This window comes from Balaenoptera acutorostrata, chromosome 20 (assembly GCF_949987535.1).
Source record: "Balaenoptera acutorostrata chromosome 20, mBalAcu1.1, whole genome shotgun sequence".
In the NCBI taxonomy this organism is placed as follows: domain Eukaryota; kingdom Metazoa; phylum Chordata; class Mammalia; order Artiodactyla; family Balaenopteridae; genus Balaenoptera; species Balaenoptera acutorostrata.
The window spans coordinates 42,925,283-42,952,823 of NC_080083.1; the positions used below are offsets into that span (position 1 = coordinate 42,925,283).

Here is a 27,541-nt window from a genome sequence, read left to right on the forward strand (position 1 = left end):
GGCTCTTCTTTCTCTCCCTAGAATATTCGTTTTTGCCTTTTCCGCAGCCCCTCCCCACTGCTTTGACATTTTATGTCTATGCTATTATTCCACCAGGAGAACATGTGGTTTGCTGGGCCTTGAAGTTAGAAAAGGGTTCTAGTTTAGGACGTGCCACTTTCTAGTTTTGTCATCTCTCTGAAGCAGTTTCCTCATCTTTGAAATGAGGACCATTTTGTTGCCCTAACAATTTTTCAGAATTGTCATGAGAATTAAAAAAAAAAAAACCCATCATTAATTTAAGTTTTAGCAGTTGTCCAAGTGACTTCACAAAACTTCCTTCACCCCCATGAGAGAGAGAGATATAGCTCATATACCCATTTTACAGGTGTGGAGAAACAGGGTGAAAGACAAGTAATTTGCCTAAGGTCATATAGCTACTAAGTAGCAGAACCCGAATCCAGGACTTCTAATTCTAAAGCTCATGAGCACTCCATCTTTGGGGGAAAAAAATCCCAACCCAGAACAAAAAGCCTATGAAATGCTATACTAATATGTTACTACCACTTTGCGGCAAGGGTGAGTAAGCCCCATGAAGCATCATGCCTGACGCTGAGTTGGCTGGCCAGTGAAGGCGTCTGTCCTTGCCCCTCCTGACTCACCTGTTGGACAGGTAGGGGGAAGGGGAGAGTAATCATTCTTACCTGCTCGGAGGTAGGGTGGGACAAGACACACCCCATCCCTTCCATTGGTTCTTTCCTTAGTCTTACTGACAGTTCCTTGCCCAATCAGGAGGAAGTAACCCTCAATCTGCCAATAGGTGAGGAGTTAGGATGGAACCTCAAGTTGGAGAACGTCCCTAGGGCCGAGTGGCAGTCCCTGGGGCCAATGGCCAGCGGATAAACAGAGGCGGCGGTGAAAGGGGACTGGGCGCGAGGCTCCGCCTCTCCATAGGACAGTCAGGCCAGGCAGCCAGTAAGCCCACATCAGCGGGTGGGCGTCTCCCTCAGGGGCGGAGCTTCGAGGGGGCGAGAGGCGTGGCTTGGCTGTCAGGTCCCTTCGCCTTTTGTTCGGTTAGTGAGTTGCTGCCTTGGCCAGAGTCCGGAGCAGCCACCGCCCGAGTGTGCTGAGCTCAGTTCGCAGCCCGCGCCGGCTCCCATCCCGGCCCGATCCCTACCCAGCCCGGCCAGGCTCCAAACGCAGGTGCGGACGATCGAGGCAGGTATCGCTGGGGCGAGGGAAGCGGGGCGAGCGGACGAGAGGCCGATCCCCGCCGTCCCAGGGCAGGTGAGGGCGGGAGCCAGGGAGAGCCACCCTGCACCGGCGGCAGGGGGCGCGCTGGGGTCCTGGGCGCTGTGACTAAGTGGGCGCGAGGTTCGGGCGTAGCGCGACTGGGGGCTCCGAGAGCCGGTGTCTGAGAAGGGTGGGGAGGGATCAGGGCAGGTGCCTCCGGGTCGCGCCTCCCCCGGGACCCGCGGAGCTCGCTGGGCGCCGCGTCCCTGACTCTGGCCCTGCCTCTTGCGGCGGAGACTTTAACCTGCTCGGCCTGCGTCCCAGCGCTCACTCTGTAATCAGGAATTTACTGTTTGCGAAACTTGCTGCCGCTGGTCTCTTTGGGGCCACCCTCACCCCACCCCACGCGTTACCCTCGCTTTCCCTCCCTCTCTACTCCCCCAGGCCTGGGTGGGGCCCTATTGTCTACGCCCGGCTAGCCCAACTGTGAGGGCTGAGCGCACATTTTCCCAGAGACGCGGGCCCCACCTGCCGAGCAGGTGAGCACACGGAGTCCGGAGGCCCTGCCCTCCAGCTCTGCGAGCCTGGTCGGGACTGTACCTGCGGCGTCTCCCTCCGCTCCGTTCGGGTGGGTGCCGGGCTCTGGCTCCGCCAGCGGAGGCGGGAAGGGATGGCAGTGGGATTGGTGCTGGGCCCGGCTCCGCGCCCAGCCGGTGTCTGGCACCCGAGGCTCAAGATAGGGGTCTGGGCGGAGGGGTCGTGCACGGGTGGAGAATTCACCGGCCCAGTTTCCAGTAGCTGCGGCTTCCAGAGTGTTGATATGGGAACAGGACTACCCTTCCTTTCTATCCTCTTCTTGGCGGAAAAATCACCCAGAACAAACTTTCCAGGAAGGAGTATTCACGGCAGCTTTCTCTGGGGGTTTTCCTGCCTCCTTGCCCGGGGCTTCCCGCAGGCTTTAGGGGTCCTTCTCGGAGTAAAGCCTCCTCCCCCAGCCGGCCAGGCTGAACCTGGGCAGTGCCTGCGCTGTGACCCCGTCTTCCCAGCCCCCACCTCCATCCTGTTTGCTGGGCCCCTTGGGGCCTGAGGGGGAGACCGGGGTGGGGGGCCGGGCCAAAGGGGAAGCAGCTTCTTCCTTGTCTTCCTGTCTCCGGGGACCACCACACCCCCTCGCAGGAGGCCTGCCCTACAGGCTTTCTCCGGAGCTCTGCCCCCCTCCCCAGGAATGGGGGTGGGGCAGGGCCGGGCCAAACTGATTGAGGGTGGGGGGAGCGATTGTTCTGGTGTTTTTTTTCCCTCTGTCCCATCCCCCACGTTATTTAGCTGGCTGGGGATTGAGGCCGAAGAGCGCGGAGCAACGGGGCTGGATTTCCATTTGATTTCTGGGTTTTGAAGGTGCATTCCTTCTGGAGGCTTTTGAAGTCCTTCTCCTACCCACCCCCTTTCCGGAGAGACTTCGATGGGGAAGGTGGGACTGGAGGAAGTCTTCAGTGGGGAAGGTTTCAGGCAGAGCTGCGTTAGCTGCTGCCCTCCCTACTCCCCCCAGCGATTTCCTGAGAGCCCCTTCCCTGGCCTCCTTGGGGAACAGAAAGGGGAATGTAACAGCCAGGTTCTCCATTCCTGAGGTGAAGGGAAGATTGGGGGGATCAGGGTTGCTTGCCCTGACTCGCTTGGGAAGACCCGTACCGCCCTACGTAGATGGGAGAGTGAGGGCGGCGGAGGTCAGACCCACCCCATGGAGTGCCCTGGGTCAGGGGGAGTCCCATGCCTCTTCTGCTCCAGTGGGTGTCACAAGGGCAAGGAGTTGGGGCAAAATAACCGTTTTCCCTCTTCTCTGTGCCAAAGTGGAGGAGGGGAAGGCATTGTTAATTACACTGGTTAAATGATTAGGTTAGCTAATCTGGCTCGTGACTTCGATGAAAAGATAATACTGAGGAAGTATTGTTAGGAGGTGCAAACTGGCTACTTACTGGACTGGAGGGAGAGGGGAAAAAAAGGTAGGATCCAAGTGGTCATTTCTTGCTAGATCAAGCCTCAGCTTGGGTGACATGAGCCCTCTCCGTGCCTCCACCCGGTCCCACCCCACCCCAATTACAACCCCATTTCCTCTGGAATCTCTGTTTGGGCTGCCAGGGATGAGGCTTTGAGAGTGCATTGCATGGGAAGGAAGGGGTACTGATTGGGCAGGTACAGGTGACGGGGGTCTCTCCCCGGCCTGGGAGGGCTTGGGGAAAAGAGCCACCGTAGAATGAGATGGGGCAGTTGACTTCTCTACAGAAGGGCTATTATTTGGACAGATGTTGTAGTGGGGCAGTTCTGAGCATAGGGATTTAGGCTTGGACTGAGCTAGGTTTGATTCCCAGCTCTGTCGCTCGTTACCTGCGTGGCCTTGGTCAAGTCACTTAACCTCTCTGAGCTTCAGTGACCTCCTGGGCAAAATGGAAATAATAGTACCAACTACCGAATAAGTACTTGATAAATGGTCACTTAAAAATTAAGGGACTACTTACAGATTCCAAGCACTTTCATTAACTGTTCTCACTTAATCCTTATGACCATCCCTCTAGGCAAGTATCATTACCCCATTCTACAGGTGAAGAAATGGAAACTCGGGGAGTTAAGTAACTTGCCCAAGGTTGCACAGTGAGACCCAAGCAGGGCCAAGGCTGGCATTTGGGTCCTTTGGCGCCAAGCCCAGGGCCCATCTTGCTGTATCACCCCACCCTGGCTCTGGGAAGAATTTTTCTGCCATCCCTTTTTTGAGAGTCTCTGCTTAGGAGTTTGGGGAGAAGAGAATTCCAAAGGGTCCAGGGTGGTGTGTGTGGTTGGTGAAGGCGGGGGCAGGTTTGCCAGGTAGGGGTGACTCACGTCCCAGCCTCCTGCCCCCTGAAACCCCTGCCCCTCCCATGGCTTGGTTTTTGGCTCCTGGTGGAGGGGGCTATCTCCCCAAGGCCAGGGGCTGTGGCGGATGTGTGGAGGAGGTTTGGCAGGGAGAGGAGGGCAGGGGTGAAAGCCGCTGCCGCCTCCTGGCTTGAGCTGGGCCAAGCCATGGACTGTTCTGGGCTTGTCCCTGTGTAGGAAGTGGGAGTTGTCTGCTTTGCTGGGGGCTGGAGCTGGGCCAAGATAAAGGGGGACCTGTCCCCTGGGGAGTGGAGAGAAACGAGAGTCAGATTTAGGACCGGACCAGTGTCCTGCTGGACTCCACCAGTCAGCGCTGCCAGCCTGCTCTTGGGCAGGGAGCTGGCTGTCCTCTGGAGCTGGGAGCCCTGGGGGCTGGGAGTAGGTTTTCCGTTGCTGAGGAGGCCTTTCCGGTGATTGGGGTGGGGTCAGCAGGGCCTGGGTCCTGGAGGGAGGGGCTGGTGTTACTGTCCTCAGACCTCCCTGGCTCTGGCACGTCTGCCAACCGGGCACCTGACACCGGAATGGGCCTGGGAAATGGGGCCTCTATCTGTGTCAGTATAGCCTGGGTACTGAGCCTATCAACACGGGGCTTCCAGATCCCTTGAGGTCAGGAGGGGACCCTAGGCATGGGGAGTTATTGATCCTGGAGAAGAGAAGGCTGAGGGGACTTGATGTGACAAAGAAAGAAAGAGAATGAACTCAGTCCCGGGTGATTGCTGTGAAGAGGGTGACAGGCTTGCAGTTTTCCAACAGCCCTGAAGACACAAGAGCGATCGGGACTCTTATGGAAGGAATGGAGGCTAGACAGGAGGAAGGACTTCCTGCCTGTTAGAGATGAGATCTTGAGTTGATGAGTAAGAGGGAGATGCTGGTGGAGGCTCAGGGTTGACTCTTCTCTGAAGAGGATGAAGCAGGGTCCCATCCGTGTGAGCTGGGGGAGAGCCAGCCTGCCCCAGGAGAGAGGGCAGGTAGGAACCACTACCCTTTGGGGCGAGTCTGAGGTCTGTTGGGGTCCCTGGGGAAACTCTTAGTCTTGTGTCTTTTGGGAGGAGAGACCTGGCCATGTGAGAGGCAGGTAACCATGAGCCGCTGGCCCAGTGACCCCTATGAAGGTAAGGAGCAGTGACTGGGGCAGGTCATCAGGGTTTGTGTCTCTGCAAGCGACACCATGAGGCCTGCCTCCTGGGACATGGTTGAATCTGGTGGAGCTCTGGGGGGCGTGGACTGTCCTGATTTCCAGCAGCTTCCTTGGCTAGGCTGAAGAGAAAACTCACTGACCACTCCCCTTTGCTCAGCCTCCTGGCCCCTCAGGCTTTGGGGGCCCTCAGGGCAGGAAGCTCAGCTTTCTGTGACCTGCAGAGTGTGGGTTAACAGGTTGACTGTCTTTCCTCACTGTGGGGACAGAGGATTCTTGTCTCTGGATTCTTGTCTCTGGTGAGTGGCAGGGACAGGGGAGAATTGGGGCGGGGCTGGGCAATCAATACACTGCTTATTTGGGGGTGAGTGGAGGTTGCACTCACTACACGACTCCCCCTCCCACTTGATTGAAAAAGTAATATCTGATCATTTTACAAAACAGTTGGAAAGTTGAGGAAAGTTTCCAAGAGAAGAAAAAAAGTCACCCGTAATCCTGTTGAGGCATCTAACCATGAACATCTCTTTCCCTTCTCTTTTCTTAGCATCCTCTTATTTCTCAGCCTCGCTCTTGGATGATCTTATGCTCTGTATACAATAACAAATTTTAACCAAATCTTTATCCAAACCCTAGTTTTCTCCAGCAAATGCTGAACAGGGAAGTACGAGTTGGGTCTTCCCTGCTTTTCCAGGAGAGGGCCAGGCAGCGATCCTTGCAGAATGAAACCCTGGGGAATCACACCCTGAGGAGTAGACATGAGCTGGGGTCGGACTCCCCAAGCCCCCCTGGGTGGGGGTGGTCAGGTGGGGACAGCAGGCACTTGGGTATTGAGATACGTCACAGACCCAAGTGAGTCCTTAGCTGTTGTTTCCTGAGGCTGGTAAAGTGTTTTTCCATTCCCAGGAGTCCCGGTCTAGGGTCATCTGCCGGTTTGGGATTTTTGCCCACCCAGGGTCCCCAGCAGGGAATGGCGCTCCAGCTGGAGCTCTCTCCAGGGGAGCCTGGAGTTTCCCAGGGTCCAGCCACCTGGCCAGGCATTTCCCTCTCCTCCAAGTCCCCTTCATTTTCCCACCCTGGTTTGTTTGCTTTGGGCAGGAGCCCAGAAGGAAGAAAATAAACAGCAGCTGGGTCGGCCTGACCTGAACCTCTACCCGCAGCCAGTCCTGGGCCACAGCTCAGGCTGTCCTCCAGACTGGAAGTGAGGGCTTTCCTCCGGAAGCTCAGGATGGGCTTCTGTATCTTCTCCCGTCCCCAGGACCCTGGCCACGCATGGTGCCCGCTTCAGTCCCTGCCCGTTTGGAATGACCAGTCTGATGGGGGAGACCACAGTCTCTGCCAAGGAACATCTAGTCTGCGGGTGGCGGACGTTTCTCCTGGAGCTACCCGTCTGAGGGGAGAGGCCTAGTTGGGAAGCCCCAGCCTGATGGGGGAGACAGGGCTGTCAAGGGATGCAGTCCTGTCTGTCTCTGTACTTTTCTAGAGTCTGTTTCCGCCTGTGCTTGGGACCGCTCGCCAAATCTCTGCTGGAGCCAGAGACAGAGTGGGGAAGGCTGGTGGCTGGTGACACTGCGGAGCCCAGCCTCTCCCCTGGGGCTGCTATGTGGGGAATGTCCAGGCCTGACTGGCCTGCCGGCCCCCAGCTGCAGAAGGCAGCACGTGTGACCGGGGAGAGGGGCAGCGCCATGTCTCCACCTGGCCTCCCCTCCCAGGACCTGGACATAACTCGTCTTCCCCGACCCCAGGGGCTCTGGCCTAGGGCCAGGAGGCAGCTCCCCTCCTAGCCTTCATCTGAGGGTTCAGGGAAAGGAAGCCTGGGTCTTGCCCTGGGTACTGGGTCCCACAAAGCAGGCTGGCTACCGGCTACCTTGCCAGGCCCATCTCTACTGGCTTCCTCCTCTGCCATTTCTGTGTTTCCCTAGTAGAAGGACGCTTGCCTGGGCCTTTCCCACCAACAGAGGCCTTGCACAGTCATGGTTGTGTACTATCCACACAACACACAGCCGTCTGAAGAAAGGAGTGTCTTGATTGTCTCTACTTTACAGAGGAGGAATGAGGCTTCAGGAACTTGCGTGATTTGCCCAAGGGCACACGGCCAGTGAGTGCGGGGGCAGGATGGAACCTTCCCCTGACCCCCATGCCCTCCCGCCCTGCCCATGGCCTCCTTCGTCTGTCGTTGTCTGAGCCCCTGATCCGTGTCTGCACAGGGTGCTGGCCTCTGGCCCAAGGAACTTCTGGAGGGCCCTGCCTGCTCTAATGCCATGTTTCTGAGCCGGGTCCCAGCTCACCTCTCGGGCAGCCCATTCCTGTCCTGGTTTCCCGGCGTCTTACTGACACTTGGCGTCCTGCAGCACAGCCCAGCCCGTCACTGTGGCAGGTGCTGGCAGGGGGAAGAAGCCTGATGTAACTCTGGTGGGAGTTCCTTTTATTTATTTTTAATTTTTAATTTGTTTTTGGCCATGACGCATGGCATGCAGGATCTTAGTTCCCTGACCAGGGATCGAACCCGTGCCCCCTGCGGTGGAAGCGTGGAGTCTTAACCACTGGACTGCCTGGGAATTCCTGGGAGTTCTTTTTAATGTCAGAGCTGGACCACACTCTGCCAGGACAGTCTTGGATTTAGGGTGCCTGCTGCCAGCCCCCTGGGTCGGCCACGCGGCGGAGGAAGCAGGAGCGACAGGCGGGGTAGGCCCCGAAGCATCCCCCTTGCTAGCTTGCAGATTCCTGGCCAGTGTGGACTGGTGGGGGAAGGGTCCTTCGCACACCCTCTTCAGAGCCCCTGTCTTCTCTCTTCCTGTCCCTTGTGAGGTCCCCCACCCCACCCAGTGATCTCTGAGCTGGCTTCTTCCTTCTGCAATAGAGATTGCTTGCTAAACAAAGTGCCCCCATTCAACTCAGAGCCCCGCCCTGTGTCTGGCTCTGCCCGGCTTCCGCCAGGGTGCAGGGGCAGGGCCCGCGTCTGTCTCGCCTCCTTCCACCCTGGCTCTGTCCAGGGGCATTGTGGTGGGTCTCACTCCAGGTCCAGAACAGAGAGGGACAAGACCAAACCGGGTGCGGCCTCCTCCACCCTGGGAACTGCAAAAACAGCATTTTTGTTTCTTGTGAAAGAATTCCCCTGGGGCTTCTCTGGTGGCGCAGTGGTTAAAAATCCGCCTGCCAGTGCAGGGGACACAGGTTCGAGCCCTGGTCCGGGAAGATCCCACATGCCACGGAGCAACTAAGCCCGTGCGCCACAACTACTGAAGCCTGCGCCTCGCCGCAACTAGAGAAAGCCCGCGTGCGTCAACGAAGACCCAACACTGCCAAAAATAAATAAATAAATAAATTTATTTAAAAAAAAAAAAGAATTCCCCTGGTTCTCCTGGGGAGTAGGTGGGGAGACAGGTGGGGCTGCTTGACAGCCCTGCCTGAGGTCTGACATATCTTTCCTGTGGCAGGAGTAGCTCCCCACCAGCATGCCTTCTTCAAGAAGAGTTCTGGTGCGTGTCCTCTCTGGACTGCTTTCCACCTCTGACCCTGCCCACCCTCAGCCTTTTCTTGTCTGTCATGGGAATTCTGACTCTTTATTCCTAGAATCTTAGATATCAACATTCCTCTGAGATCACCTGGGCTACCCTTTCTGAAGATGAAGCACAGAGAGGGAAAGCTGTTGCCCAAGGACACACAGCAAGTTTGCAGCAGAGGTGGGACTAGAACCTGGGACTCCTGATTGCCGAGCAGCAGGTGCTCGGCTCCACCTGTGCCCCTCCTGCCCCCTGCCCATCACTCTCTTCTGCAGCAGGGTGTCTGGCATTCTCTCCTTGGTGGGCTGGAGGCTGGTTGGCAGTGAGGCAGATCTGGATTTGAGCAGAGCGCCACTGTTTTTCAGCCTGGAGCTTGTTTCCTCACCTAGAAACTGGGAATAATAAAATGCCGGCCAGGGTTGCTTCTAGGGAAGCATGAGATTCATTTGCTAGTTAAGGCTCTCCGCCCCCCCCCCCCACCGCCCTCTGTCCCCCGCCTCCCCTCCGCCATGGATCCTTTGACCTTTGAGGGCTCTGTCTCGCCCTGGGCAGCTGTCCAGCCCTCAACTTCTCTTGGCTCCAGGCCTGGGCTGGCGGGGGTGGTAAGGGGCCTGCTGAGGAAACGCCCCTCCCATGGCCAGCCTTGACCTCGGTGGTCCCTTTGGATATGGGGCTGGTGAGGGGATTGTCCCTGAGGTTCCGACCAAGGCCCGTATCCCTCTCACTTGGCTCAGAAGCACCAGGGTAGGCGGTGGGTCTCTACTGGTCTCTTCTGGCTCGGGTGGGGTGTTTTTACTGATAGGGCTGGAGATGTCCAGTTTGTCCTAAGCGAATCTGACTGAGGCTCGGCATCCAGATGTTGGCTCAGCCCTCTGCCCGGCAAAGTGGCCTTTACAGGGTTAATGCAACTGTATTTACTGACACAGTTTCATCTTCCTTCTCCAGTGCTTGGATGTCCAAGGCCTCCTGCCTGAATTTTCTCCCCGGGGGCTTCTGCGACAGGCTTTCTCCTCCCAAACTCTCCTGTATTCTCTGTGTCTGTCTGTCCAGGGAAGGCAGGAGTGCCGGGCAGTGTGTGGTTAGGGCGGGGGCGGGGGGGAAGGGCTCCCCCTGAAATAGCCACACTTGGCCGGTGCCTGGAAAGCAGCTGGGCACATCTGGAGGCACCGAGCCTGCTTCTGTTGATCAGCCGGAAACTCTGAGTCACTCGGGGTGATGGGAGGAGAGGAAGGAGTCTGCGGGGAGCTGGTCTGGCTCCTGTGTCTGCCGGTTGCAGGTGTGCTCACAGGCAGGGGAGGAGCTGGGGTCGCCATAAAAGGCGGGGAGACATGAAGGATCTTTGTCATCCTCCCGGAGGGTGGCACTGGGGCCGTCCCAGAAGACATATCCTTGGTGATCTTTGTTCCTGGGTTGGGACCAGGCTCACCAGCCACTCCAGCCTCGTCCTTAACTGGTCTCCCAACACAATGGGGCAATGGGTTTGAGGTGCTGGGTGCTGCTGCCCAGCCTCACGGGTGGGCCAGCCTGGGGTCTACTTGCCATCTGAGGCCACACTGGGTGTGCACAGGCCACAGACTCGGGTGTCACTCACACCTGGGCCTGAGCCTGGCTCTGTCATTTCTCTGCTATGCCTCCTTACTGGGTGGAGCCTCAGTTTCCCCATCTGTAAATGCGGGAGCAGAGCATGTGCTTCGAAACCCACTTGTGAGGATGATGACTTTTTTTTTTTTTTTAATTTATTTATTGTATTTATTTTTTAAATTTTTGGCTGTGTTGGGTCTTCGTTGCTGCGCACAGGCTTTCTGTAGTTGCGATGAGCGGGGGCTACTCTGTTGCAGTGAGCGGGCTTCTCATTGCGGTGGCTTCTCTTGTTGCGGAGCACCGGCTCTAGGCCCGCGGGCTTCAGTAGTTGTGGCATGCGGGCTCAGTAGCTGTGGCTTACGGACTCTAGAGCGCAGGCTCAGTAGTTGTGACGCACGGGCTTAGTTTCTCCGCGGCATGTGGGATCTTCCCGGACCAGGGCTCGAACCCGTGGCCCCTGCATTGGCAGACGGATTCTTAACCACTGCGCCACCAGGGAAGCCTTCTTGAAGGACACCAGGAAGGCCCTCACTGGGGCACAGCTTCCCTTGCCCGTCCTCCCAGCTGCTGGACTCTGGAGGTCAGCACCGAGACGGGAGCTGGACAGACCAAGTGGGTGTCACCACCTCCCTGGTACAGAGGCAGGCCCAGCTATTCATGAGCCTCAAGTGGCCCCAAGTCTCTGAATAGCAGTGACCACCCCAAGGTCTGCCCCACCCCGAGGGAGAAGCAGTACTGATATCTGGCCAAGGTCACCAACATTGAGCACCTACTGTGTGCCAGGCACCAGGCTGGGTCCTTTATGAATCTGGTCCTCACAACAGCCTACGAGGGAGGTGGTGCTACCCCATTTTACAGATGAGGACTGAGGTTCAGCGGAGCGGTGAGTTGCCCCAGTAGTATGTGGCTGAGATTTGAACTGGTTGGTAGGGTTCAGAATTCTGGGAAAGGCTTCTAGAAGCTGGAGTGCTGGAGAGATGGGGTTCTTTTTTTTTTTTTTAAATGAAATGAGGTTAAGTTTTTTTTTTTTTTAAGGCAATCAGATGTTTTAATTAATTTATTTATTTAAGGCTGTGTTGGGTCCTCGCCTCTGTGCGAGGGCCCCCTCTAGCTGCGGCAAGTGGGGGCCACTCTTCATCGCGGTGCGCCGGCCTCTCACCATTGCAGCCTCTCCTGCCGCGGAGCACAGGCTCCAGACGCGCAGGCTCAGTAATTGTGGCTCATGGGCCCAGTTGCTCCGCGGCATGTGGGATCCTCCCAGACCAGGACTCGAACCCGTGCCCCCTGTGTTGGCAGGCAGATTCTCAACCACTGCGCCACCAGGAAAGCCCAAGATGGGGTTCTTAGGGCCTGAGCCTCTGGGGTCACTCGTGATCCTGCCCCATCTGCAGGAAAGTGAGATCTTGGAGTCTCTGAGGCTTCCAGAGAAACCTGTCTGGCTGCTTCCCTGCCCCACCCGGTTTCCTGCCCAGTGCCTGGGGTGTAGCTGCCTCACCTCTACAGTTCTTCCCAGGGGGCCCCAGTGGATGGGGGTGGGTCTGCGGGACCCCAGAAGCTGTTGGAGGTCCTGAATGCCTTCTCCTGCTCTGGGGGTTTTGGGCTGGGACAGCAAGGTGAGTGAGCTGCGGACTGGGTTGGGGCATCTGGCCCTTTATGCCCCTCCCGCCACTGGGTTCACCCCACCCTGGACTGGAGGTCAGAGATGCAAGCCCAGGACTCACAGACAGGTGTCCCATCCTGGCGGTCCCTCCCTGGGCTTGGTCCCTCCTGTCTCCCACCCTCCTTCACAGCCTGCTGACGGCCTTGCAGCTGTGGTGCGGGTTAGGGGTGATGGGCAGGGCCTGGGGAGAGGCTGAAGGTGGGGACTGGGCCCGGTGATGGGATGCCCCACTGCGGCCAGCTAATTTCCTGCCCCTCCTTTGTGTCCCCAGCAGCCACCATGGACGTGATGAACCTCATCGAACAACCCATCAAGGTGACCGAGTGGCAACAGACGTACACCTACGACTCGGGCATCCACTCGGGGGTCAATACCTGCGTGCCCTCGGTCAGCAGCAAAGGCATCACGGAGGAGGACGAGGCCTGTGGGCGCCAGTACATGCTCAAGAAGACCACCACCTACACCCAGGCGGTGCCCCAGAGCCAAGGTCGGGATCCCTGGGGACTCTGCCATGGGAATATTCCCGCCGAAAACCAGGCTGGGCCCTGGAGGGAGGTCAGGGTCAGAGGAGGCAGACTTTATGGGGCTCCCAGTCTGAGGAGGGAGGCACAGCTACTGTTTTTTTTTTTTTTTTAATATATAAATATATTTATTTATCTATTTATTTTTGGCTGCATTGGGTCTTCGTTGCTGTGTGCGGGCTTTCTCTAGTTGCGGTGAGTGGGGGCTACTCTTTGTTGCGGTGCACGGGCTTCTCATTGCAGTGGCTTCTCTTGTTGCGGAGCACGGGCTCTAGGCATGCACGCTTCAGTAGTTGCAGCACGTGGGCTCAGTAGCTGTGGCTCACGGGCTCTAGAGCGCAGGCCCAGTAGTTGTGGCTCACGGGCTTAGTTGCTCCGCGGCATGTGGGATCTTCCCAGACCAGGGCTCGAACCCGTGTACCCTGCACTGGCAGGCGGATTCTTAACCACTGCGCCACCAGGGAAGCCCCACAGCTCCTGTTCTTAGACTCAGCAGTCTGAGGGAGGAGGCACAGCAACTTCAGAGCGCCCCCATCTGGGAGGGAGGCAGATTCCTCTTCCGTGAACCTCTAGGACGGAGCGGAAGCATAGACCCTGCCCACCAGTCTGAAGGAAGAGGCACAGTCTTTGCCTTCCATGAACTTACAGTGTGATGAGGAAGCATCATCGCTGCCCTCAGGGAGCTCAGGGACTGTGGGGAAGACACAGTCCTCTTGCTCCAGGAGCCTCAGATATTCCGGGGAGGTAGAGCCCGGTTCTGGGGCTTAGTCAGGGGTGGGGATCCCCGTCAGCCCAGGGTACCCTGCCTCTCTGGGGGAGGGAAGTACCCAGTCCTGTGTGTAGTCCACAGATGCCTCCAGGGCCCTGAATGTCGCAGCCCAGAGAGCTGTGGGAGCTGGGGAGGGTGCAGGGTAGGCTGTGGCAGCCTGGGCCACGGCAGAGCTCAGCCTCTGCACCCTGGGGAGCTCCTCCCACACAGCAGGCAGAGGCCTCTCAGCTTGGCAGGGCCAGGCATTGTGTTGGTAGCTCAAGTACAGCATCCGGGTGGGAAAGTCATGTGGATGGTCCCTCCTTCCCGACTGATTGGAGGGTGGAACCTCTGCCTCCCTCTCTTCGGGGCTTTGGGACACTCGCCAGGGCAGGGCTGCCTGGGAAGCCAGGGCACCTGTTTGTGGGACTCCCAGACCCACCAGGGGGTGGAGCCTGGACTCTTAGCTGAGAGCCCACCTCTCGCTTGCTGAAACCCACAGTCTGGACTTTCCCTCTCATCTGCTCTATTCTACTGGGTGGCCCTCTGGGCCTCTATTTGCCTGCCCATATAATGGGAGAGTTGTCTCCTTTGGGGAGGATGAGGGTATAATTAGAATCGTGAGATTTCAGGGTTGAAAAGAGACCGAGGTTGTCTCATCCTACCCCTACCTGGTGGTTAAGGGAGGGGCATAGAGTCGGAGTTGGATTCTGGAGTCAGGCTGTCTGAGTTCAGATCCCAGCTTGGGTTCTTATAACCTCTCTGTGTCTCAGTTTTCCCATCTATAAAGTGGAGATAATAATAGTCCTTACGTTCTAGGATTGTTGTAAGATTAAATGAGAAAAGTATAAGGAAAGCACTTAATTCACTGCTAAGCACATAATAAGTACAGGCACACCTCGTTTTATTGCACTTCACTTTATTACACTTCGCAGATACTGCGTTTTTTACAAATTGGAGGTTTGTGGTAACCCTGCATGGAGCAAGTCTATCGGTGCCATTTCTCCAACAACATTTGCTCACTTCATGTCTCTGTGTCACATTTTAGTAATTCTTGCAATATTTCAAACATTTTCATGATTATTCTATTTGTCATAGTGATCTATGATCAGTGATCTTTAATATTACTACTGTGACTTGCTGAAGACTCAGATGACGGTTAGCATTTTTTGGCAGCATTTTAAAATTGAGATATGTACATTTTTTAGACATAATGCTATTGCACACTTAATATACTACATACAGTGTAAACATAACTTTTATATGCACTGGGAAACCAAAAAATTCATGACTCACTTTATTGCAATATTCACTTCATTACAGTGGTCTGGAAATGAAACCGCAATATCTCCAAGGTGTGCCTGTACTCAAAAAATGTTAGCTATTCCTTTTAATAATAATAATCTCTGAACGTTTTTTAACAATATGTGCCAGGCACATGCATCCTTTCTTTTTCTTTTAATAAATTTATTTATTTATTTATTTATTTATTTATGGCTGTGTTGGGTCTTCGTTTCTGTGCGAGGGCTTTCTCTAGTTGCGGCGAGCGGGGGCCACTCTTCATTGCGGTGCGCGGGCCTCTCACTATCGCAGCCTCTCTTGTTGCGGAGCACAGGCTCCAGACGCGCAGGCTCAGTAGTTGTGGCTTGCGGGCCCAGTTGCTCCGCGGCATGTGGGATCTTCCCAGACCAGGGCTCGAACCCGTGTCCCCTGCATTGGCAGGCAGATTCTCAACCACTGTGCCACCAGGGAAGCCCCATTCTTTCTTTTAAGAGCAATTCACAACTTTTTTTTTTTAAGATTTATTTATTATTTATTTATTTAATTTATTTTTAGCTGCATCAGGTCTTAGTTGTGGCACGTGGGCTCTCCATTTTGGTGCATGGGCTTCTCTCTAGTTGTGGCCTGTGGATTTTCTGTTTTCTAGTTATGGTGCGCAGGCTCCAGGACGTGTGGGCTCTGTAGTGGCGTGTGGGTTCCAGAGCGCGAGGGCTCAGTGGTTTGTGGCACGTGGGCTCTGGTTGAGGTGCGTGAGCTCAGTAGTTGTGGCACGTGGGCTTCGTTGCCCCGCGACACGTGAGATCTTAGTTCCCCGACCAGGGATCAAACCTGCGTCCCCTGCATTGTAAGGCGGATTCTTTACCACTGGACCACCAGGGAAGTCCCAGTTCACAACTATTATCTCATTTAATTCTCGTAAGAATTCCCTGCGATGGACAGAACAGGTGGTGCCCCATTTTACAGATGATATAACTGAGGCGATGATGCCCTCCTCAAGGTCACTGGTTAAAGGTAGAACTATGAGTGGTGGTCTGGGAGGCAGTCCAGAGGACCCAGATGGGATGCCTGCTCCCCAGTGTCCCCCTGCCTGCATCCTGCAACTCAGTCCCTGCCTGTTGGCCCCCAGGTGACCTGGATTACCAGATGTCCACAACAGCCAGAGCCAAGCGGGTGCGGGAGGCCATGTGTCCTGGTGTGACAGGAGAGGACAGCTCCCTGCTGGTCACCCAGGTGGAGGGACAGACCACCAACCTGCAGCGGCTGGCCGAGCCATCCCAGCTCCTGAAGTCAGCCATCGTGCATCTCATCAACTACCAGGACGACGCCGAGCTGGCCACCCGGGCCCTTCCTGAGCTCACCAAACTGCTCAACGATGAGGACCCGGTCTGTGAGGGGCCTGCCCGGGCTGGAGGCAGGACAGGGAGGGGAGAGGTCAGGTGTCTGCAGGAGAGGGCCCTACCTGGGGTGGAGGGAGGTCATTGACCCAAAGCCCCATCAGTGGGAAGAGTCTGACCCGGGTCTGTCTGAGCTTTGTGGAGGGGTCTCCTGGCCCTTCCTTCTCACAGCGGCAACCAACCTGGCCCATCTGCTCAGATCCTCCCGTCCTCCCACCTCCCCCCAGGTGGTGGTGACCAAGGCGGCCATGATCGTGAACCAGCTGTCGAAGAAGGAGGCGTCTCGGCGGGCGCTGATGGGCTCGCCCCAGCTGGTAGCAGCCGTCGTGCGCACCATGCAGAACACCAGCGACCTGGACACAGCCCGCTGTACCACCAGCATCCTTCACAACCTCTCTCACCACCGCGAGGGGCTGCTTGCCATCTTCAAGTCGGGCGGCATCCCTGCCCTGGTCCGCATGCTCAGGTACCGACCCCTACTCACTGCGGGAGCCTGGGGCTTCCCCTCCCTTGGACTCCCCACCCTGCCCACGTCCCTGGGCTTCCATACATTTATTGAGCACCTACTATGTGCCAGGTGCAGAACCACACCCAGTCTTGGTGCTCAGCTGCTCACAGCCTAGCAGGGGAGACAGGCATGTAACTCACAGGTTAGTTATCAGGATACAGTATAGATGAGGGCAAAGGTGTGTCCAAGATTGGTCAGCAGAGCTCCAAGAAGCTGTTCACTCTAATGGCAGGGTGTTGACGGATGAGTGGAGTTTGGCTGGTGTAGATGAAGGGAACAGTATTACAGGCAGAGGGAACAGCATGTGCAAAGTCCCTTGCCACCTTTATCTTTCCCAGCCTTGCAGTGTTGATTGGCCTTTTTCCTTACATCATATTAGGCTGCGAGTTACCTAAGGGTGGAGATACTGATCTTATTCCCCTCTGAGTCCCTTGCAGGACCTCTCTAGTATGAGGCCTTCCACATGGCAGTTACTCAGTAGGGACAGGTGTTGAGGGGACCAACTGTGCGTTTAGCACCCAGCCGGGAGCCCAGAGCAGAAGGAGTCATGGTCCCAGTGGAGAGAGGAGAGGTGCTGTGTGCTTTGTGCATAAAAAGGGCTGGGGGACTCCCCTGGCGGTCCAGTGGTTAAGACTCCACGCTTCCACTGCAGGGGGCACGGGTTTGATCCCTGGTCAGGGAACTAAGATCCCGCATGCCACACGGTGTGGCAAAAAAAAAAAAAAGTGGGGCTGGACTCAAGGGACACCACTGGGGTGTCAGTACTGGGAGGTGGCCCACGTTTACCTGGTACCTGGCTCACGCGAACCCCCTGCCCCTATCCCAGCTCCCCCGTGGAGTCGGTCCTTTTCTACGCCATCACCACGCTGCACAACCTGCTGCTCTACCAGGAGGGCGCCAAGATGGCGGTGCGCCTGGCAGACGGGCTGCAGAAGATGGTGCCCCTGCTCAACAAGAACAACCCCAAGTTCCTGGCCATCACCACCGACTGCCTGCAGCTCCTGGCCTACGGCAACCAGGAGAGCAAGGTGGGCCGCACCCCGCCCCCAACCAAGACCTGCAGCTCCCATGGCATCACCCTCCGTCCAGCGGCAGCTTCAGGCCACTGCCTTCTTACCCTTTTTAGGTTAAATATATATGTATATACAGATGTACATGTTTCACCATATTACTGGATATTTTGAGGATAAGGGAAAGAAAAAATTCATTATCCTCATACAACCATGTGCTTCTCCAGTGCTTTCCTGTGGGCATATTTATACACAGTGGTAGTTACAGCAATTTACAACTTTGCATCTGTTTTCTGCATGATATTAAATTTTTTTTTTTTTTTGCTAGACTGTCCTCAAAACCACCCTCTATAACAGCAAGTAGCATTTCATTTAAGTGGAGGCCCCAGACTTTATTCTGTGGGAGGGCATCTAGGTTGCTCCCGGTTTTCCACCTTTATGAACGAACGATGCTGTAATGAACATACTCAGGTACACAGCCTTTCCCAGAGAGTAGGAAAAGTGTTTCATCAGTGGGGCTGAGGATATTTAATATCTCGAAGCTTTTACTCAGAGTTCCAGGTACTTTCCGAAAGGACTGCATTATTTGCAATGCCATCAGTGGCAGTGTATGTTAGTAGTTTCACCTCATCCTTGCCAGCATTGTGTATTACCTTTTTTTCCCAACATTTTGGCTTATTTAATAGTCACAAAAGCTCTTCAGGTTTTAGATGAAGCACAGTAATAACGGCTCTGTCACCCCCCCTTCCTTCTCTGTTCCCTGTCATGGTCCCATCTGTCTCACACTCATTGCCCCCCTCCCTCCACAGCTCATCATCCTGGCCAACGGAGGACCCCAGGCTCTCGTGCACATCATGCGCAACTACAGTTACGAGAAGCTGCTCTGGACCACCAGCCGTGTGCTCAAGGTGCTGTCCGTGTGTCCCAGCAATAAGCCCGCTATCGTGGAGGCTGGTGAGTACCGTGGCCGGTGAGGGTGGCCCATGTGGCCGGGCAGGCGGGGGTGGGGGCCCTGACCGGTGACCGGACTCGGTCAGCGGTGCTCCCCTGTGGCTGACGCGCCCCCATCTCCCACCCCAGGTGGGATGCAGGCCCTGGGCAAACACCTGACGAGCAACAGCCCCCGCCTCGTGCAGAACTGCCTCTGGACCCTGCGCAACCTCTCGGACGTGGCCACCAAGCAGGTGAGGGAGGTCATCGAGCCTGGGTCCGCCTCTTCAGCCACCTCGTCCTTCCATCTTACCGTGTCCAACCTCCTGTCTGGGAGTCTGACCTTAGGAGCTGGGGGGGAGGCCGGAGGCCTCTATATCTTGCTCCACTGTGGCTGGGGATGGAAGTGCCCTGTAGCCCCTCACCCCTTTAGGCTCAAGGCTCTAATCCCTGTTAGGGATTCAGAAAGGGGACTAGATGGAGGAGGCTGATGTTTCTTGGCTGGGGTTCAGGTGGTGTCAGAGGAACAGGTCTGACCTAGACCCTGGGCGGGGAGCAGTAGTGTGCAGGAGACGGCTTGGGGGCCCCCGGTGCCTAAAAACAGCTTAAGGAAAAATGCAGTTTCAGGACAAGTCTTCTGGTCCCTCCTTCCAACCTGTCATTGCTAAGAATTGCATCAGTCGGCTGCTTGTTGAGCACCTGCCATGTGCTGGGCTCCACTAGGCACTGGGGACATTGGCTCCTTTACCCCTTTCAGTACTTGGAGGTAGAGTGCGGGGCCCATCATTAGATGAAGAAACAGAGGCTCAGGTGGTACAGATACACAGTGGAATATTACTCAGCCATTAAAAAGAATGAAATAATGCCATTGGCAGCAACGCAAATGGACCTGGAGATGATCATACTGAGTGAAGTAAGTCATTCAGAGAAAGACAAATATCATACGATGTCGCTTATATGCGGAATCTAAAAAAAACAGACTCACAGACTTAAAGAACAAACTTATGGTTACCGGGGGGAAGGGTGGGGGGAAGGGACAAACTGGGAGTTTGGTATTAACATGTACACACTGCTATATTTAAAATAGATAATCAACAGGATCTAGTGTATAGCACAGGGAACTCTACTCAGTACTCTAATAACCTAAATGGGAGAAGAATCTGAAAAAGAATAGATACATGTATATGTATAACTGACTTTGCTGTACACCTGAAACTAACACAACATTGTTAATCAACTATACTCCAATATAAAATAAAGAATTTAAAGAAAAAGAAAATTTTCACAGAAAAATAGAAAAAAAAAAAAGAAACAGGCTCAGGGAGTTAAGGAATGACCCTTGGTCACAGCTAGCAGACAGCAGAGCTGGGATTTGAACTCAGGACTGTCTGTCCCCAGATCCTGGGGTCTTCCTGTTCCATCACAGGGCCCACATGGCTCCCCTTGGGAGAATGAGGCTCCTGGGTTAGGGATGTTTCCTGAAAGCAGATTTGGCCTGGGGACCACTGAATGGGCAGCAGCTAAGGCCCAGAGAGGGGAGAAGCGTGTAAAAGTGGGTCAGCTGGGCCATGGAAGCGTGGACCTCCTCAACAATTTCCTTCTGGCCTAGGGGCCTCCCTCGGCCTGAGTTGAGCTCTGTTGGGTCTGAGGACAGGAGTGGGTGGAGGAAAGAGCGTGGAGCTTAGAGACAGGCTTGAGTTCAGATCCGGCTCACTAGCTGTGGGTCTGTGGGCAAGGCCCTCAACCTCTCTGGGCCTCAGCTGCCCCACGACTACCTTCTCACGGGTGTTGGCAGGATCACGGGGATGAACACACACAGGCAGGGCCCATCGAGTATGAGCTGAGTGGGCTGGAGACCTCCTTAGGCCATCCGTTCTCCCGGATACACTTGGGAAGACCCTGCGTTTGGGAATCTCCCTCACTCTGCACTGCCTCCCCCGACCCCAGGAGGGCCTGGAGAGTGTGCTGAAGATTCTGGTGAACCAGCTGAGCGTGGATGACGTCAATGTCCTCACCTGTGCCACGGGCACTCTGTCCAACCTGACCTGCAACAACAGCAAGAACAAGACGCTGGTGACGCAGAACAGCGGCGTGGAGGCGCTCATCCATGCCATCCTGTGCGCGGGTGACAAGGATGACATCACAGAGCCCGCCATCTGTGCCCTGCGCCACCTCACCAGCCGCCACCCCGAGGCCGAGATGGCTCAGAACTCCGTGCGCCTCAACTACGGCATCCCGGCCATCGTCAAGCTGCTCAACCAGCCCAACCAGTGGCCACTGGTCAAGGTACCGCCCACTGCACGGTGGGGTCAGGCGAGGGGAGGAGCTCTGAAGACAGGATTAGGCGCTGTATGGGTTCAGGCAAAGCTGCGGTAACAAAGAGGCCTAAAATACAGTGGCTCCGATAAGACAAAAGTTTACTCCTCTCTCATGTTCCGGTTTAGACCTCCACAGCGGCTCTGCTCCTGAGACCCAGAATCCTTCTATCTTGTAGCTCAGCCATCTCCTAGAATAGAGCTTCAAAGTTTAACATGCACAGGACCACCCTGGGCGGTCTCATTCAACTGCAGGCTCTGATTCGGTGGGCCTGAGAGTCTGCATTTCTAACAAGCCCCCAGGTGCTATTGGTGGTCCATGGAGCACATTCCTTCTGCCAGAGGGTCTGGGCATGAGGACTGTCCTCACACGAACAGTTGGACTACATCATCCCCGTAGGTGCCTTTTAGCCCTGGAGAAGTAGGGAGGGCTAGCAGCGACCAGAAAGTGGGACACATCACTTCAGCCCATACTCTGGAACTTGGTCATTTGGCCACATCTGGATGCAAGGATGTTAGCACCGTGTTAATGTGTCCTGCTCAAACTCAGGAGGGTTGCGAAAAAGACAAAGGGTAGAGAGGATTCTGGGGACACTTGGTGTCTGCTACTGGGAGCCAGGGTGGAGCTTTCTTGTCAGGAGGCTGCCTGGGTAGAGGAGAGGTGTGTATCAGTTCCCTGTCACAGGCAGGGGAGGTGAGGGTGAGCCAGGGCAGAGCTACCGGCGTGTGTGACACCTGGCTCCAGAGAGTGAGGAAGCTGCCATAGACCGGGGTCTTGTCAAAGGGCACAGGAGCCAGCTGGCCGGGGCTCCTATTGCCTAAATTTTCAACAATATAACAGTCCAGATAAGAATGACTCTAAGTGATTATATATATATTGTATTTTAAAGAAAGGGCAGCACGCGGTCCCTCCCCTCCTTGGTCTTGGTCTGCAGCACAAGCTCGAGGTGGGCGGAGGGTTTGCACCCTGACCCAGCAGCTAAGTTGACAAGCGACCTTGGCAGGTCATCCACTCTGTCCTCATCTCCCCCATGATTTTCATCCCTGCCCTCCTGGTTTCTTGTTTTGAGGATCAAATAAGATGATAAATTGCTCCCCAAGGAGCCCTGGGAGGCCAGAATGGCTCCTGGGAGTTGGAGGACCCTGGAGCAGAGACCTCTTCCCAGAGCCGCCTGCTGGGGACTGATTACAGTGTGAGCGTCACCAAAGCAGGAGGCTTCAGGGTCAACCCTAGTGAGGACTCCCTCTCCCTGATAATCAGGGTTTGGGAACTATCAGAAAAGCAAGACTATGTTGTCTGTGAGTGGGAGGTAAGAGAGAGGGGACAGGGGGTAGTGTCAGGGCCTGGGGGCTGATGGAATATTCTGGAATGGGGTATCATTTTGGCAGGACCTCTAAGAGTTAGACATGAGGACCCACAGATCGTATGGAATAAGGGGCATGGGCTGGGGGTGATCTCATTCTCTGGAGATCTTCCAGCATGTCTGTGGCTGGCCTGGGGGACAGAAGAGATGAGAGGGGAAGGAGGAGATGATGCTGGAGAAGCGATGCCCAGGAAATGCCCTTGATGAGTGTCCCTTTTCTTGCCAGGCAACCATCGGCCTGATCAGGAATCTGGCCCTGTGCCCAGCCAACCATGCCCCACTGCAGGAGGCAGCGGTCATTCCCCGCCTCGTCCAGCTGCTGGTCAAGGCCCACCAGGATGCCCAGCGCCACATGGCTGCAGGCACACAGCAGCCCTACACGGTAAGTGAACTGCAGGGGCCTGTGACCCTCTACCCTGGGAGTCAGGGTGTCCTCTGTGTGAACGTGTGCGCATGCGAGTGTGTAAATAGGGAGGCGAGTTGCAATTGATGCCAACTCCAAGGACCAGTGAGGTTTGCCAGGGTCGTGGGGGGGTGTGACCACTCCCAAGGGCTACCTGTTGCTATGCCCCAATGGCTCCTCTTGTACAGGATGGCGTGAGGATGGAGGAGATCGTGGAAGGCTGCACCGGGGCCCTGCACATCCTCGCCCGGGATCCCATGAACCGCATGGAGATCTTCCGACTCAACACCATCCCCCTGTTTGTGCAGGTGAGTCTGGGGCAGGTGGGCAGGAGAGGTTCCCCCAACCCCTGCTTCTCCCCACTGCTGAAAGGGGAAGGTTGACAGCCATGGGTTTCAGGGGGTCTGGGCCAGGCATCAAGAGGTCTTTGGAGGAGTTTGAAGAAAAGCGGCCGCACCAGGAGTGACCACTTAGCAAACGCCAACAAATGAAAACAAAAACTATGTTTTAATGTCCGAAAAAACCTAAAAGCATTGAAAAGTAAACAGCAAACTGGGAAAATATTTGCAAGCATCACAACAGACAAGAGTTTAATATCTTTCATATAAAAAGAGCTCGTTAATACTAGACCCCAGTGCTAGACCCCAGCAGTTATATAAGAAGAGGCACATGCAATTCCCAGGTGGCTCATAAACAAACAATGCTCGGGACTTCCCTGGTGGTCCAATGGCTAAGACTCCGCACTCCAAATGCAGGGGGCCCGGGTTCAATCCCACATGCCGCAACTAAGAGTTCACATACCACAACTAAAGACCCCGCATACCACAACTAAGACCTGGCGCAGCCAAGTAAATAAATAAATATTTAAAAAACCCGAAAAACAAAAAGCAATGCTCAACCCCAGGAGTTTAAAGAAGTGAAGCTTACCCTGCAGTGAGAGCCCATTTTCCACTATCAAATTGGCAAAGAAAAGAATGGGAGTGCTTTGTGCTGATGAAGATGTGATAAAATGGGCAGTCTTATACCCTGCTGGTGGGAAGATAAGGTGGTAAAACCTTTCCAGAAAGCAGTTTTGAAATACGTATAGACAGTCAAGTAGTACAGGTCTGGGACTCTGTCTTTATGCAATAGCGTAATGTAATTGAAAACATGGCATAGATGTATGCACAGAGCTGACAATTGCAATGTTAACTACTAATAATTGAAAATTAACCGGCTGTCCAATGATAAGAGAATGGTTAAAAAAGGAGCGGTCCATTATATCATGTGGTCATAGACAATGGTGTTGAAGAAGAACTTTTAGTTTTTGAAATGTTTTTCCTTTAATTATTAATGTTCAGAGTAAGGAGTTGGTGCGGGTAACTACCTCCACTTGCGATTGATGAGGCTTTTTGCTTTTTGTTGTTGTTTTGCTTTGTAGCATTCTCTTTCTCTCTCTCTTTTTTTCTTTAATTTAATTTTTTATACAGCAGGTTCTTTTTTTTAAAAATTTATTTATGTATAATTTTTGGCTGAGTTGGGTCTTTGTTGCCGCGCGCAGGCTTTCTCTAGTTGTGGCGAGCGGGGGCTGCTCTTCGTTGCGGTGCGCGGGCTTCTCATTGTGGTGGCTTCTCTTGTTGCGGAGCACGGGCTCTAGGCGCACGGGCTTCAGTAGGTGTGGCTCGCAGACTCTAGAGCTCAGGCTCAGTAGTTTTGGCCATGGGCTTAGTTGCTCCGCGGCATGTAGGATCTTCCCGGCCCAGGGCTCGAACCCGTGTCCCTTGCATTGGCAGGCGGATTCTTAACTACTGGCACCGCCAGGGAAACCCCTATACAGCAGGTTCTTATTAGTTATCTACTTTATACACATCAGTGTATACATGTCAATCCCAATCTCCCAATTCATCCCACCACCGCCCCCCCCCACTCCCTCTACTTTCCCCCCTTGGTGTCCTTACTTTTGTTCTCTACATCTGTGTCTCTATTTCTGCCTTGCAAACTGATTCATCTGTACCATTTTTCTAGATTCCACAAATATTAATAGTTAATATACGATATTTGTTTTTCTCTTTCTGACTTACTTCACTCCGTATGACAGTCTCTAGGTCCAGCCAAGTCTCTATCTCTTTCTCTCTTGAGTATCAATATGAACGCATAGTTTTTTTTTTTTTTTTTGGCTGCTCTGTGCTGCTTGTGATTTGTTCTCTGACCAGGGATTGAACTCACGCCCTCGGCAGTGGAAGTGCAGAGTCCTAACCACTGGACCGCCAGGGAATTCCCATGAACTCATAGATTTTTAAGGAAAAGTTATTGAATAATATGGGAAAATGCTTTATGCTACAATGTTTGATAAAAAAACAGGAATCAAATATATGTATATGACTATGATAAAAATCCAATGGAAAGAAGCTGTGTCTGGGTGGGGGATTGTGTCCAGTGTGCTTTTACATTTCTTTATACTTTTCTTAGACTTTTCACGCTTTCTACTATGGGCTTGGGTTAAATCCAAAAAAGGGAGGCAGAGATGGGCAGGGCGGTGAGGTGCCTCACGCCCGCCTGCCTCACACCCGCCCTGCGCCCCCTCTCCCCAGCTCCTGTACTCCTCAGTGGAGAACATCCAGCGTGTGGCCGCTGGGGTGCTGTGCGAGCTGGCCCAGGACAAGGAGGCGGCCGACACCATTGATGCTGAGGGGGCCTCAGCCCCACTCATGGAGCTACTGCACTCCCACAATGAGGGCACCGGTGAGGGGCTGGGCTGGGGGCGAGGGGGGCGAGGGGGGAAGCTGGGCCTTGTTCCCCCAGCCTGGGTGGAGGCAGGCACCTGACTTGGCCTGTCCTTTTCTCTGCTCAGCCACCTACGCTGCTGCCGTCTTGTTCCGCATCTCCGAGGACAAGAACCCAGATTACCGTAAACGTGTGTCTGTGGAGCTCACCAACTCCCTCTTCAAGCACGACCCTGCAGCCTGGGAGGCTGTGAGTATCCTGGGTTGGGCTGCAGTGTCTGGTTGTGCAAGTTGCGCACTGCACAAGGATTGTACTTTTAGGGAGGCCTCTACCATCCTGTCAACTTCATAGATTTTTATTTTATAATTGGATCATTTATGACAATTCCCAGCAGATGGAAGTAGTAGGTTGAACCATCTACTGTTTTTGACCTACAAAATGGCAATTTTATTTTGTCCAAATTAATGTGAAGTGTTGGGGCAGGGGTGCCTTTCTCTAACTTGCACAAAGGTGCTGTATAGGCTGGAGGCTGCCCTGATCCTGGGTGGGGCAGCTCCTGGCACCCATTCTCTAGTCCTCTCCCCTCCACTCCCCTCCCCGCTCTAGTTCTGCGGGTGTCTCCAAGCGTGAATGGTGGGACCCTCCACCCTGGGGAGGTGCCTGAGGAGAGGAGTTCATCAGGGCACTGTGTAACCCTATCTCATCCTCTGTTCCTTCAAGGGGTCTTTGTCCCCCAGCCTGGAGCCTGCGTTTTCCACCCTTCCCCTCCCTCAATGTTTCTCTTTGTCTCCATCCTCAGGCCCAGAGCATGATCCCCATTAATGAACCCTACGCAGATGGTAAGTGTGTGCAGAGCCCAGGGCAGAGGGGGTGCTGTGTGGGTGTGAGCAAGGGGGCAATTTTGTGACCCCAGGGCCAAAGGACCAGTGACAGCCACTGTCGTGTCCACATGCACTCCTGTCCGGGTCCCTGATGTGAGAGTCTGGGGAAGGGGGCGGACCCACGGGGGGTGGGCAGAGGTAGAAGGTGTGGCTGAGGGCTGTCCAGAGCCCCGTGGGGCAGCCTGAGACCCTGGACGGAGCTCCCTTCTCCTCCCCAGACATGGATGCCACCTACCGCCCCATGTACTCGAGTGACATGCCCCTGGACCCCCTGGAGATGCACATGGACATGGATGGGGACTACCCCATTGACACCTACAGCGACGGCCTCAGGCCCCCCTACCCAACTGCGGACCACATGCTGGCCTAGCTGCCTGGACCCTAGTACGGCGACCCCTCCCCGCCCTGCTTTGCAGCTCTCCCTTCCCCCTGTGGGCTGCTGAGACTCGGGCTTTCCCTTCCCTTCAGAACCTCCTTCTCATGGAGGCCCTCTCACGTTTCCCCTGAAACCCTGGCTCCTTTTTGGGGGGAACAAGTGTGGGGGCCTCTTGGTGCTGAGCTCCCCCAGGGAAGGTGTGCCTCGCCTGCCTCATTCTGTTATCTTCGCTCGAGGCGAGGAGCCCTGCCCCTTCTACCATGGTGGCTGGGTTACGCACGAGCTCCTGCGGGCCACGGGGCTGGCCTGACCCCTCTGTGTCTGCCCCTCCCTCCAGGTGCGGTTCCCCATCTGAGAGGCTCTCCTCGCAGGCGTTGGGGCGAGATAGCCAAGTGCCTGAGCCTGGGCAGGAGGGCTGCAACTTCCTGCTGAACCCCGCGCCTTCAGAGGCCCTCTGTAGGGTCTTTCTTGGGATGGCGATCTGCTCTTGCTTTTCTGTTCTGGGCTGTGGGTCCAGGGCCCGACACCCCCTCCCAGCCCCGAGGCCCTGGCACTAAAGCTTTAGACTCGAGGCCCCCACTCTTGTCCCCCCTCCTCCTGGGCTGCCCGTCTCCATAGGGCTGTGGTTCCTTCTCTGGCTGGCTCCGATTTGGTCGCTGAACTCCACCAACTGTACTGAGCCCCGGGGGTCTCCAGGTCCCCAGGTTCAAGGCCCAAAGGCCCAGAATCCAAAGCTTATCTTGAAAAGTTCAGGGATCGTCTGACCAGGGGGCAGGGCGGATGTGCCTTCCCTGCTCCAGGACTCGGCCTGCTCCCTCCCCAGGATGCGCAGTTGGCTTTGGCCCCTCCCGGGGTTAGCAGCTCCCTTGCACCCTGTCCCGCCCACGCGACTGCCCTAGCTGACCCCCTGAGAAGTGCTCTTGGCTGACCCCTCTGGTGTGCGGTGAGGGGCTTTCTCTTCCCCTTCCTGTTTCAGGCTCCCCCCACCACCTCCTGCACACGGGTGTGGGGGGCTGGGGAAGGTCCCAGTAGAAAATTTTATTATTATCGCTTTATGTTTTTGGTTATTGGTTTTTTTTGTATAGACCAAAGCAAAGAAAATAAAACTAAGACACAGA

The 27,541-nt window shown here is 55.1% G+C and overlaps 1 protein-coding gene across 5 annotated transcripts; it reads left to right on the forward strand.

The window, feature by feature from the left end:
* The first annotated feature begins 1,031 nt into the window (after positions 1-1,031).
* JUP (junction plakoglobin) lies at positions 1,032-27,541 on the forward strand. Of its 5 annotated transcripts, XM_007177648.2 has the most exons (15): positions 1,039-1,197; positions 12,261-12,476; positions 15,666-15,922; positions 16,161-16,399; positions 17,268-17,469; positions 18,261-18,405; positions 18,532-18,635; positions 20,329-20,667; positions 22,287-22,442; positions 22,652-22,771; positions 25,034-25,184; positions 25,294-25,415; positions 25,966-26,005; positions 26,266-26,431; positions 26,761-27,541. In XM_007177648.2, exons 2-14 carry the CDS (start codon positions 12,269-12,271, stop codon positions 26,415-26,417), a joined length of 2,235 nt encoding a protein of 744 aa, XP_007177710.1. In that variant the 5' UTR covers positions 1,039-1,197; positions 12,261-12,268; the 3' UTR covers positions 26,418-26,431; positions 26,761-27,541. The 5 variants fall into 5 exon arrangements, with proteins under 5 accessions (XP_007177711.1, XP_007177710.1, XP_007177714.1 ...); XM_007177649.2 differs by having other exon boundaries at positions 1,032-1,182; positions 26,266-27,541; XM_007177652.2 differs by having other exon boundaries at positions 1,042-1,182; positions 12,264-12,476; positions 26,266-27,541.

Coding starts and splice junctions, on each gene's coding strand:
- JUP (XM_007177649.2), top strand. CDS start 12,269: ATGGACGTGATGAACCTCATCGAACAACCCATCAAGGTGACCGAGTGG. Junction 12,477..15,665: donor GGCGGTGCCCCAGAGCCAAG/GTCGGGATCCCT, acceptor GTTGGCCCCCAG/GTGACCTGGATTACCAGATG. Junction 18,406..18,531: donor GCCCGCTATCGTGGAGGCTG/GTGAGTACCGTG, acceptor CTCCCACCCCAG/GTGGGATGCAGGCCCTGGGC.